The 13,630-nt window shown below is 41.9% G+C and overlaps 1 protein-coding gene across 1 annotated transcript in view; it reads left to right on the top strand.

The window, feature by feature from the left end:
* LOC102192330 (receptor tyrosine-protein kinase erbB-4) overlaps positions 1-13,630 on the top strand; it is a 373,080-nt gene that overhangs the window by 225,015 nt on the left and 134,435 nt on the right. Inside the window, exon 3 of the mRNA XM_013913172.1 lies at positions 3,042-3,228. Coding sequence (XP_013768626.1) covers positions 3,042-3,228 — 187 coding nt within the window. The remainder of the gene's footprint in view (positions 1-3,041; positions 3,229-13,630) is intronic.

Raw genomic sequence — 13,630 nt, 5'->3', positions numbered from 1 at the left:
CCCATGACCCAGAATTAAATAAATGGAAGAAGATGGATGGATAATGGATAATAAAGTATTGCAGTGAGGTTGCAGGTCTAAGGCACTTCAGTGTTTGGTTCAGTTTTCATGCCTGGAAGCTGTGTCCAGACACAGTAAGGACGCCGAAGGGCATTCGCGCTTTGATTTCTATGCCATTAAAAGTCATTGTGCAGCCACAGGCTTTTAATACCCAAAAGCTACACCCATCTGTTTTAATCCTTACATGGACTTGTTTATAAGCTAACTTTAGCAAGTGCTGTTGACCAATGGCACTGGCGGTATTGAGGCAAGGGGCATCGGTACAAGTAAACTGGAATCTGTGGAAATTTGATCCCGTTTTTTAACTAAGGAGAACAAGAGGATAATACTCACAAAAAGACGTGCACACTCGCACTTTTAAGAAGTAGTGGGTTCCAATTAGCTTGTCAGTGGTGGTTGGTAAAATGTGTTAGTGCACCATTTAGCAGCTGTTGTGTCTACATTATGTTTGTGATTATCTTTCTTTCTCTCTGTCTGTGAGTATAAGGAAGCCTGCACTGCTGTTTGAGTCACTCACATAACTGATGCACTGCCACAGCGATGGATTTTTAGCATCAAGGGAATAAGCTGTCTCGTAGATACACACACACACATGTGCATACACAGATAAAGCTGCATATCTGGTAATAATACTTGATATGAAGTGGCAATTTGGTGTCTGTCTGATTGATGTGGCTCCCAGTTTTCTCAGTTTTCTTCTTATGAGGACTTTTTCTGTTGATGTGTCAATAAAGTGCTAGTCTACTGTTGACATTTAACCCCAAGTTTTCAGTTATTTTTCTTAATTTGTTTAGTGATGACCCAGGGTTGAGGACAAACGCTTTTGTGGAGAATTCATAAAAAAGAAAAATACTCCAAAATTCAAAGAGCCTGCCTTGGCCCCATCCTTATGCCTAACTTGGCAGATGAATAAATTTCCCCCGACACGTGAATAACGCAGTGGTAATCAGTGTGATTTTTTGTGACTTTTGAGAAGGTCAATTGATGCACAATGAGGCAGATGGTTGAGGTCTTCCATGCTCTTCAGCAAGGCACTCAGCATGCTGAAGCTCTCTATTTTCACATTTTATGAGTCCCTCTCGGGCAGATTATTTTTCTTTTTTTTGTAGTTTCTTCAACAGCATATACTGCTGAAGCCTGTGAAAATAAATCAAACCGATACCATTTATATTTGAATAAGAAGAATATAAAGAATATAAAGAATATAAAGATATGATTGCTTATTGGGTCTATGAATGCGATGTGCGACTGCAGATTCCCAACCCTAAAAGAACAGTTGAGGAAATATAATCAGAGAAGTGCAATCAGTCTGCAACTAAGCTGACATTTTAATCATTGTGGTCTGTACATCAAAATTTTTTATGTGGTTGACATTTCAAAATGCAAATAACATGCTCTCTGCACAGAAAATGAGAGGAATGCAATACAGCTTTGACTATAGTCGACAGAGCTAGCAGGTGTTGGAAGAGAGGAATTGGAGGTAAAAATTTAAGTTTCCATTCACTTACAGAGGGCCAGAGGGCCCAGTGGCGCCAGTGTCCGGCAGCCGCGCCTCTGTCAGTGCGCCCCAGGGCAGCTGTGGCTACAATGTAGCTTGCCACCACCTTGGCCACCACCAGTGTGTGAATGTGTGTGTGAATGGGTGAATGACTGAATGTAGTGTAAAGCACTTTGGGGTCCTTAGGGACTGAGTAAAGCGCTATACAAATGCAGGCCATTTACATTTTAACAACCAGTCGTACAACAGTGGGGGTTTAAATCTGAAGTTATGGACTTGGGCGTCATTTATTTATTGGTATCCAATCAATTGTCACATTGGATGATTCTTCAAAACCAGTTGGATTACTCCTTAATTTGGTCTTGGCAACTATGCTCACTGGCTACTGTGTTAAGCTAAAGCAAACATCTAATCGGCCGATCACATAAAAGCAACTCAGTATGTTAAGGCATGTAGACGTGATCAAGATGACCTGTTGAAGGCCAAACTGACCATAACACTGAGGAAGAAATCTGATTAAGGTGTTTTCAACATGACATAGTTGTTGTTGTTGGTCTGAGTATTTCAGAAATACAAAAAAATAACTTGAATAAAAGAGACAAACTCTGTTTCTCTGTATCTACTGCCGATTCATTTTCTTCGTGGTAGTTTCCATAACATTCAACAAAATATGCAAAAGATGGGACTTTTTGGTATCTTGTAATGTTCAGGTTACAGGCTAATCTTCTTCTGACTGTGATTAAACAAATAAGTATGCATTAGGTAAATGCCAAACTTGCATGTCCTGCAGAATCAACTAGAATGTGAGACATTGTACCAAGATGTGGAACCTCGGACAAGGATTAAAAAAGATGTTCAGTCCCTTATACAGACACACATGCTGTCAGCCTAGTCAGAAGAGAATTCTCTGTCTACTTTGAGCTGATAGAGACCCAACAGTAACTGGAATAACCACTTATTACTTATTATTACAACCAAGATGGGCTCCAGCAACAGAACATCACAGTAGTTGCTGCTCTTGTCAGCTAGAAACAGGAGACTGAGACAGGCTCGCCTGCTCTGATGATTTGCAAATAATGCTGCAAAACTCAAATGGTGGGGTCAGAATTTGGCATAAACAACATTAAAGCATTAATCCATCCAGCCTGAACGGTTCAGGCTGGTGGTGGTGGTGTAATGGTGTGGGCGATACTTCTCACACCTGCCTACCTCAGTATTGCTGTTGACCAGGGCCATCTCTAAGATATCCAGCCTGGTACTAGCAAGGTTAAATTCAAACTGGAAGCTGGTCCTGAAAACTGAATAAATCAATTGTTAAATATCCTAGCTATGGTGAAAATATGGTTATACATCTATAACAACTGGTTAAAGTTAAGAATATTCGTGATTATGATTAACACAAAGGCTAATGTTGGCTAATTTGATTCGATTGTTCTTCCATTTTCAATCATTTAAAATTATAATTTTTTTTCTTCCCATACAGTCTATCAAAGAAGTGACCGGTTATGTGCTGGTGGCACTTAATCAGTTCGACTACCTGCCACTGGAGAACCTGCGGATCATCCGAGGCACCAAACTTTACGAGGGTCGGTACGCTCTTGCCATCTTCCTGAACTACAGACGGGACGGTCTGTACGGACTAAGGCAGCTGGGATTACGTAACCTCACAGGTCAGAGTTATGTCATGAGTGAAATGTATTTTGAACAATACGCTCAATAACCAGTGTGTTCATGTGAAAACCTCTTCACGTTTCTCACTTATCTTATCTTAGAGGACAAATAAGGCAAAATAATTCATAAATAAATAAATAACCCAACCAAAATAAATATATTTTCATCATTTTAGTTATGATAATTCACTCTTAAAAAAGTGAAATGCTTAGCAATTTAAACTCCCTCATAAAATAAATAGCATCTTTTTTGTGAATTATGCATATATTTCCCAGCGCCCTATAAAACATGTTGCCGTTTTCGGCACTACGAATGCTTTGGTTTGACTTGTTTTTAACACCCACATATACAGCTTTAATAGGGCCTTTTTAATTAAGTCACAAATCGGAGTTCGACTTTTGAAGTTACGTATCTGCCGCGCTGGCAAATTAATCTTCAGTGTTGCCATATAGAGAGATCAAATGTCTGTGAAAAGTCCTATTTTCCTGTTAATTACATTTTGTTTACACACTCCAAAATGGGCTTCTTTCATGTAGTAAGTTTTTGGAAGTGATTGTGCCATGTTTTATGCAACAGTTGCTCCCTTTTTTTTCACCCGCTTGTTTTTATTATGTCAGCGTGGATAAGCTAAAGTGGATTGTATTTGGAAAGGGTAGCTTTTTGTCTGCGCTAAATTTATCTGTGCATAAGGTCCTTGAGTCGCGACCCCTGCATCAGCTAATCTTTGCCATTTTGATGTGACCCAGTGGTAGAGCGACCTTCCAACTGCACTCAGAATAACAGAAGCAAAGACTATGTTGTATTACAAGCTTTGAAATCGTGTTTTTCCTGCAACTGCTTCACTGTCTTACCGAATTACATCCCTGCCACTCAATTTTCTCATTATTTCTATTAGTCATGTGATGTTCACAGATTTAATGGCAGTGCGGCTGCTAAAAGGTTAGTTTTTCCCTGCATGTCGAGGAGTCAGATGTTACCTTTATCTGCCAGCTTGGCTCCAGCATTGCCATCCCTTGCAGAAAGAAACACAAGATGTCTCAGGAAGAACGCTGGCTGACGGACAACTGTCACATGTGATCTTAGGAGAAGCAGTAGAGTCTGGGGGGGTCATGTGTTCTCTTTTACAGCATAATTTGACGCTGTACTTTTGGGAACTGCAGGGAAGATGGTACACAGAGAGAAGGTCAGGAAGGAAAACAGAGTGTTCCAAGAAATGAAGGCGATGGCCAAGACTGGATAAGATGGTGTCATATTTCAGGACGTCTTAAACAGCCATTCAGCCAGTTTTTATTTTAACATATCAAAATATCAAATAAGTGTTATTTCACAATATAGTCGCTATTATCAGTATTTTTCCTTTATATGAAGTGGGGGAAAGGCAACTCAACTGGTGCCCTGCAATCAATAAAAACAGGCAACTTGTGTCACATGTTGACATTATGTCAGAAATTGCAATGTATCTGGGTGCAGAACAGAGCAGTGTGGGATCATGTTGACAGAGAACAGAACAAAAAGCAGAAACATCCAAAGAAGAGCTTTGAATGTCCTTCAAGAAGCCTGGAGAACTATTCCTGAAGATGACTTAAAGAAGGCTGCCTAAGAGAGTTCAGACTGTGCTGAAGAATAAAGGTGGCCACACCAAATATTAAATATCATGGTTGTTAGAATTGTACAAACTCTGTTTTTGCCTTGTATACTGTAATTAAATGTTTCAATAAATGTCTCCAACTATTTCCCATTTTCCACACAAAACACAAAAAGGAGTGGCTCGAGACTTGTGCACACCCAAAAACGAGGTGTAAGGAAACTGTATCAAAAGAAAATGAAAAAGGGTGTCATTCATTTCGTTCTGCATGAAACATGAATCTCTATCTGGCAGAAGAAAGGCGTTCCTGCTGTCAGAAAGGGCAATGAAGGTAAAAAGGTAGTGATGGGAACTGAAAGGAAACAACTCTGGACCTGGGATGGGCATTGTAAGCGCACACCCGGGGAGGCTGTCCTTTACCACATCAGAAAGATTGAGCAACTGAAGGAAAGAATATAAAATTGCTTGGAAATGAAAAATGTCAGTTAAGAACTGCCTGTGTTTGTCTAAGTCTCCTCATGCTCTGTATTATACAGTATCAGTCCATCTCGTTCATTTTATAGTTTAGTAAATGGGAAATGCCTGTTAACTGCTTGTAGACAAGACCGCAAAGGACGGATCACGAAGCCGTTTTGAGTCTGTAGACAGCTTCTTCTTTGTCTTTAATCTTGTTGGATTCTGGAAGAAATTTGTTGGATTCCTTTACTTTGGCAAAACAAGATGAAATTCTTGTTCTTCCAACACGGATGGAGCTAAATCTTCTCGAGTGTTATACCATGGCCAATGGGAAAAATCACATCGCACACGTATGTCCTCTAAAGCACAGCCAAAGGACAAAGACAAACGCATGAGGATCTGCCAGTGACTGACGATTGTTTTTCAAACCAAGGTATCAGAAGTAATTTGTTAGAATTGAATCAAATGAATTAATAATAGAAGATCATTGAGCATACGGTTTACTGTAGCACATTTAGGGTTTGGGGTTTCCTTTTTGTTTTCTTGCAGAGGAGAATGCCAAAACATACAAAAAGGGAAGGGTAACAAACTGGCCAAGCCACTGGGACGCTTCTGCTATATCCCACTTTATTGTATTTTGCCTGAGGTTTCTTCTCTGGCATCGATCTGCCTACTTTATTCCTCTTTCCTGTGGGCATTGTAATTTATCCTGCATCTATCCTGCACTCTTGCTTCAGGCAATTTCTTTGTCCGACGTCTCACAGACGAAGCAAATTAAGCTTGGTGTAAAACAGAAGTCACGTGTGTTGAAGTATTTTTGTTACGTCTTTGAAAGAAGGTTCAGCAGGAGCAGTAAAATGTTAGAAGCCCATACATCACCGCTGGTGTTCAGGAGGTTGTTTGGCAGAAATTTATAGTTGGCTCTTATGCCGTTGACTTTGCAGTGGTGTTTATTTATTTATTTATTTATTTTTATGATTGATGACCAAACAGTGGTCCATATTGAACACCTGACAGATTTAGTTTAATATGCAGTGTTTTATGGAGTTGGAACGCTGTGATAAAGGACTCCTGAGAGAGGACACGCTGACATCCTAAGCCAGTAAACCGGTAGGACGCCTTCCATTTCGACCACCCCTACAAAGAGAGCGAGGCCTAAGAGCACCTTTATCCCTGAATGACTCATGATGGGCAACACATTGCTCTTTTCAGTTCCTGTGCTGCAAATAACATGGACTGAAAGGATCACACGCAAGGTGAACAGGAAATGTCATCTCATTGGCCAGCTTGTGTTTTGATTAAGTCCTCCCCCCCCACCTTTTTTTCTCTCACAAGAAACAGCTCAAGCAGGTCCACCTGTTCTCTAAGGTGTTTTGTTTCCCCTGAAGTGAAACGATTGCGTGATCAGTGTGGTTCATAAGAAGCCAGGAACGAGACAATGATGCAATTACTGTCCAGCATTTCTGCGTCGTTCCATGTTATCGAATGACGGTAAGTCCAGTAGTTTTTGTGCAACTATCGGGCTGTTGACGGTGGAAGAGAAAGTGTAGGATCCTTTCCGAGTGCAAGAAGTTTCTCCCTGCATTATTTATGCCCACAATGCATAATGCACATCTCCAAATTTCTCTCTCCCCTTTTCTTTTTTTAACATTTTTCTCGAAGCGTTTGGAGATTGCGTCGAGCCGCAGAGGCAGAATTTACTTTGGGTTTCCTGCCTGTCTGCCTGGCACTCCTCCCGTGCCCCGTTTCAGCACATAATCAGGATGGGCGCTTCACAATGCTAGACTTTAGTCCATACCGCCTGATCCCAACACACCCCGGTGCCGCAATTAAGCCAGATGCATATAGATCAGTGCAGTTCCTCTTGATTCCCTCCACACCTCTCCCTGGGAAGAATGGGAAGTACAGTATCTCTCTCTCTCTCTGTTAAGCTGACAATTAGGCCAGCAGATTATTCTCCTTTCCTTAACGACGAGGAAGATAACATGCACATTTGCTTAGATTCATGTATGATGTAATGTACTCATTTGTAATTCATTTTCTATCCCACCACTGCATCCGCCATATCTACAAGGGATGTACGCGTGGCCAAGGAAGAATATATTCAGCATTTCTCGCTGCACACAATACATTAAACAACAGCTTTTCGGCTACTTTATCCCTCTGTGGATTTAGTACACAGTAGGTGTCCGCAGAAAGCATGAAATTCAATTTGGCTGCGGAGTCAGTATGCATACAGTTGTGCAGTCTTCATGGCAGCGAGGATATAGAGTAATCTGTGTTAAAGTGACTCCTCTGATATTGACTTGTTCAGCTTCACCCTGTGGTCCTCAAGCTCTTTCTGAGCCAGTATATAACACCCATAGGAAGCCACGAGAGCTGTGTGCATACATACACCACGGCTCGCTACACATAGCAGTGCTAATTACCCCATGCGGCGCAGCAGTGGGTATCGTAAGCACCCGAGCTGATGAAGTGCTGCGTTTGAAATGGTTTTCAGATCCAGTTTCCGCCTCTTTCTTTGCTTAACTTTTGCTTTGTTTTCGAGCTTATTCCCCCCTCTATTCCTCCCCCCCTACCCTGTGAAATTGCCCATTTGGATGAGAGCCAAATGGCTCAGCATGCCCCAAAGAGAGCTCCGACTCCAACTTCCCATCTGGCAGCAATGCCCCCTTTGCTCGTGTGCAGAAAGCAAAGCACCAGTTTTTGCCATCCCCCTGTTCGTTTATTCTGACAACCTCTCTTCTTTTATCGCCCACTTTCATTCAGACTCACTGGGGGGAATAGTGACACTGCTATGTTTTCACAACCTGGCAGCATCCCAAGGATCCCCTAATTTAAAACTAATAATTTACTGCTGCTGTCTCGCTAATTGCAGCATTTTTGTGGGCATTTTGAATGCATTTAGGCCAAATTACCAACAGCAGTTACTGCTGAGATGAATTGATTAACAGACTTGATTATAATTAACCCCATATGCATCTTCATTTTTAGAGCATGACTATTGATTTACCAGGTCACGGGGATTCTAAGTTGTTTATCATTTTCACAGTCGCTCAGCTTGGCTAGATCAGCTGAGCAGATGGTGATTTTTCTTCGTGTTGGAGGAGATTTGTGAGCGAATGATCACCAGATCACTCCAGTATCAGTTGAATGCATCCTGATCCCCAAATGTCAGATGCTAATAAAGATATTCATTGGTATCCATTCTTTGACCCTCCAGTAGTGACAACAGTGGATACTGTGAGATATAGTTTCTCTCCTGGAGAACACAAAGATGTAAGAACCACGTTTTCCAGCCGTAAAGAAGTTTGCATCCCATGTACCTGCCGCTTATATTTTTTTTGTAAATCACTTTTTACTTTCACCCTCTGTTTATAAAAGTGGTTTCTTTTACTCTTTCTTCTCCTTGTCTTTTTGTTGTGTTCATGTTTCTGTCTTCCTGTTTGTCTCCTTAATTTCTGTCTTGTCTTGCTTTCAGTTGCTTCCTGTTTTATTTCATGCACTTTTTGTCCTTGCAGTTTACTTCCCCTTTTGATCCTTTTCCTCTCCTTATCATCTTGATTCAGTTCAGTTGCCACCAGCAACCACCAGTCACTTCTTCCTTGTGATTGGTTTTGTGACTACCAGACTGCCACAGTCACCCAACTTTTAGAAGTCCTTGTCTGTAAACACCAACTACTAGCCTAGTGTTAGTAAATCTTGAAAAAGTTTGACACTGACAAAGAACCTACACCTTCACAGTAAATGTTGTGACATATTGAAAGGGGGTAACTTCTACTTTTAAGGTGAAAGTGAAGGTCTCCGTTTCCAGTCTGCGGAAACCTTTTCAAGTTTCATTGCTGCTCAGCAAGTAGTTGGTAGGTGTTTGCAGAATCTGCCCTGGTTGGGTACATAAAGTCAGTACTGCATAACCTCCAGGTACTCTTAGCAACTGCCAGAAACCTTCAGCCAGTCAAAGAAGAGTATGTTTGCCAGGAGATCACTGATGACAGCCACCTTCCTTCAACAACCAGTTACTAAATGGTTGTTGAAGATACCTCTCTCACCCAAAGTATCTACCAGTGGGTTGCCATCTAATTTCTAGGCTTTATCCCCGCTCATTGCAAAATAACACTTAAACACCGATGTGGTTAATGGTGATGCCACAGTGTCTATTAAAACATCTGTATGTAACGAACCGTTAACATAACCTGGTGCAGCACTTCACTGATGACAGTGAATACCTTGTGCATGATGGCAGCAATGATGCCAGGAACATAGGTTATGTGTACATCGCATTAATATAAAACCAGTAAGGTTTTGCATATTTAAAATGAATAAGAATCAGACATGCAAAAAAAGCCTCTGTGTAAGCTGCGCATTTCTCAGCTACTGAGAATGAGCAAACTTCCTCTTCTTAAGTTTTAGAAGTATAATAAAAGCTGAATTTGATCTATACAGTAAATCCCTGCAGTGGAGAGTACAAAGATCCTGCACATCAAAGCTATTACATCCTCTTTTTATTCTTTTTAAAAAGCATACACCTAAAAAGAGGAATCCTGTAGCTCATATTAAGACAACTGACTCTTGTTGCCTTTTATTCCTCCACGCTTGCCTCCATTTGTAACTTTTTCCCACCTCTTCTTCATATCCCAAACTGGCAATTCAGAGAGATATGTTTGTAGACAATAAATGTTAGGCGCTCTTTTCCATTTTGCTTCCAGTTTCCAGCAGCATTCCTGTTTTCCCTGTTATGGAATAAAAAAATTAAATAAATATTGGGGTAAAAAAGCAACCATGATAATTGTGTTTGGAATTTGTATAGAAAAAAAAAACTTCCAAGGCCTCTTTATTTAACATAAAGCTTGTGGTGTGATCTCCAAAAAGTGGTGTAATTACTGAAAGATCAAATAGAGCAAAAGCGGCTAATGCTAATACCCACTCACACTCTGGACTGTTATGAGGAAGAGGAAGAGTAGAGGGATGGGGCCCATTAATAATGAATCCAGTGTCATCATTAAGGCGGCAAATGATTAAAACATATCTCCCAGCTTCAAACGCTGCTTTGGTACCCCAGAAAATGCTGCAGTCGTGGATCTGCAAAGCAAGAGAGCCCTTCAGTCTGCTTGTGAAATAAAGTTTTGCTTTTTTTTTTCTTTCATCTTTATCCCTCTTTTTGGAGTGTTGAAAGACCAAAGCACCAGCATTCCTTTTTGAAAACAAAAAACACTTCAGAATTATGTAATGTAATGCAACCCGTAAATCCACACGTTTCTTAGATATGAACTTTCATGCAAAGTCAGGTTGGAAATCATTTTGCAGCACATTCCTGAGGGCTCTTACTTGTGCTGTCACTTGGAGAAAAGGCAGCCGGGCCAAAAGAACCTCAGTCAAACCTGCTGTCATCCTGCTGTATGTCTGCACACAACAGGACGACACGTCTGGCTTTAATTTTTTCTTCTTTTCACATCTTATTTCCCATATTTTTTTCTCTTTTTGCACACAGAAGTTGCTCAGTTTTATTAGTGTAGTTTTTTTCCCCTTTCTTTTCCAAGTTCTTTGACAGGAATACCCAAGAGGCTTCAGGGTTGTCTCCATTATTGGCTGTGGCATGTCTGGAAGGAGGGCAAAATGATCTTTAATGGAGTGGTAATAGTACCCCAGGGCAGTAAGCCTGCTTCCCAGTGCCCTGTTCTTTGATGTTTGGGTTCACTTCCACTGGCTGACACATTGTACTTTATAGGTCAGTGTTAGCTGACCGTGGCTAACTGAGTTACCTGCACACCTGAAAGAACTCCCAGAGAGCAACAATGGCTTTACACCATAATACCATATAATACACTCAACAAAAATATAAACGCAACACCTTTGTTACTGCTCCCATTCCCCATGGGATGGACGTAGAGACCTAAAATTCATTCCAGATACACAATATAATCATCCCTCCCAAACAGTGGTCACAAATCAGTCCAAATGTGTGGTAGTGGGCACATCTGTTATATTGAGATAATCCATCCCACCTCACAGGTGTGCCACATCAGGATGCTGATCTGACATCATGAGTAGTGCACAGGTGTACCTCAGACTGCCCACAACAAAAGGCCACCCTGGAATGTGCAGTTTTTTGCGCTATTGGTGGTCTGGGGACCCAGAACCGGTCAGTATCTGGTGTGACCACCATTTGCCTCATGCAGTGCAACACATCGTCGCATGGAGTCTATCAGATTGTCAATTGTGGCCTGTGGAATGTTGGTCCACTCCACTCCAATGGCTGTGCGAGGTTGTTGGATATTCGTGGGAACTGGTACATGCTGTCGTATACGCCGGTCAAGCACATCCCGAACATGCTCAATGGGTGACATGTCCGGTGAGTATGCTGGCCATGCAAGAACTGGGACATTCAGCTGCCATCTGCCCTGAACAATGTGAACCATGATTCATCCGTGAAGCGCACACCTCTCCAACGTGCCAGACGCCATCGGATGTGAGCATTTGCCCACACAAGTCTGTTACGGCGACGAGCTGGAGTCAGGTCAAGACCCCGATGAGGACGACGGGCATGCAGTTGAGTGTCCCTGAGATGGTTTCTGACAGTTTGTGCAGAAATTGTTTGGTTGTGCAAACCAATTGTTCCAGCAGCTGTCTGGGTGGCTGGTCTCAGACGATCTTGGAGGTGAACCTGCTGGATGTGGAGGTCCTGGGCTGGTGTGGTTACACGAGGTCTGCGGTTGTGAGGCTGGTTGGACTGAAACGCCTGTGGAGACGGCTTATGGTTGAGAAATGAACATTCAATGCACGGGCGACAGATCTGGTTGACATTCCTGCTGTCAGCATGCCAATTGCACGCTCCCTCATTGCTTGTGGCATCTGTGGCATTTTGCTGTGAGACAAAACTGCACATTCCAGGGTGGCCTTTTGTTGTGGGCAGTCTGAGGTACACCTGTGCACTACTCATGATGTCAGATCAGCATCCTGATGTGGCACACCTGTGAGGTAGGATGGATTATCTCAATATAGCAGATGTGCCCACTACCACACATTTGGACTGATTTGTGACCACTGTTTGGGAGGGATGGTTATATTGTGTATCTGTAATGAATTTTAGGTCTCTACGTCCATCCCATGGGGAATGGGAGCAGTAACAAAGGTGTTGCGTTTATATTTTTGTTGAGTGTATTACCAAAGAAAAGCCTGTTTGAACCCTCCCCGACACTAGTGTATGCAAAATTTTCTAAATCCCTCTTCTAAGGGAGTCTGCAGCAGTCGATCTATTAGTCATAAGTCAACAGGCCTGATAGCAACTCTGGCAATGATGGCATTGATCTGTCAAGATCACCCAGCATAAACAGACTGACTCATCACTCCCTGCTAGCATGCACCAAGCTCAGCACATCAGAGACTGGGAAGTTACTTACCCAAGAGGCTTCCAAATCTACAAGTGGGTTTATATGAAGTATTAAAGACTGCAGTCACAGTAGAGTTTTTAATGTGATCTACAGCTAATTAGAAATAAGGAGCTTTATGTGTCACCATACTGGTTGTCAAATACTGCCTTTTAGAGTGCTAACAGTCTTTTTTTTAATAGCAGCAAAGTTCAAATTCAGAGGCAAGAGAGGTTGCAGCGGTTTAGGTCCCAATCAACAGTCCCACAGAGTGCATGGTCCAGTCACTCAGGCACAGCCACCAATTAATGACCCCCTAGTAACCTGGTTAAATAAAAAGGTGTATTCCATGACTGGTTGGTAAGCGATTGCTAGAGGGTGGCTACTGACATAACCACTTTCTGGAGGAAAAATTGGTTGCAGAGACGTATACAGTGCCACACTGATTGCTTTGGTTGCTATCATATTGCTGCATTCACCCACGGTTTGCATGAAAGATGCCAAACGTTAGTGATAAGTGTTGGTTGCAGTGGCGATGCACTACTTATACATTGAAGATGATGATTTCCTGTTTCCAGTGTGTGTCACACTTTTTCAGGTTTCACTGCATGTCAGCAACTAGTTGGTGAATGTGTGTAGACATGTCTTCCATGCAAACTATGGGCAACCATTACAATCTGCTAGGAACCAGCAACTGCAAGGAGGTTTTCGCTGCAGCATCATCCTCTTTGCAACCAGTTTCACCTTGTAACTCTAGCAACCACTCGACATCCAGCTGGTGAATAATTTTTTTTCTGACTCACTTTTACTCACTAGACTCTTGAATAATCAGGGCCCTTCTTATCTTAGAAATGATACCGTGTCACCCTAACAGATCACTTTGCTTTTTGATAAAGTTTATACAGGGAGTGCAGAATTATTAGGCAAATGAGTATTTTGTCCACATCATCCTCTTCATGCATGTTGTCTTACTCCAAGCTGTATAGGCTCGAAAGC

The sequence above is a fragment of the Pundamilia nyererei genome, unplaced genomic scaffold, assembly GCF_000239375.1.
Source record: "Pundamilia nyererei isolate P.nyererei 1_Seehausen unplaced genomic scaffold, PunNye1.0 scaffold00118, whole genome shotgun sequence".
Classification (NCBI taxonomy): domain Eukaryota; kingdom Metazoa; phylum Chordata; class Actinopteri; order Cichliformes; family Cichlidae; genus Pundamilia; species Pundamilia nyererei.
Note: the sequence above shows the minus strand (reverse complement) of the source record. Positions and strands in the feature narration are given on the sequence as shown.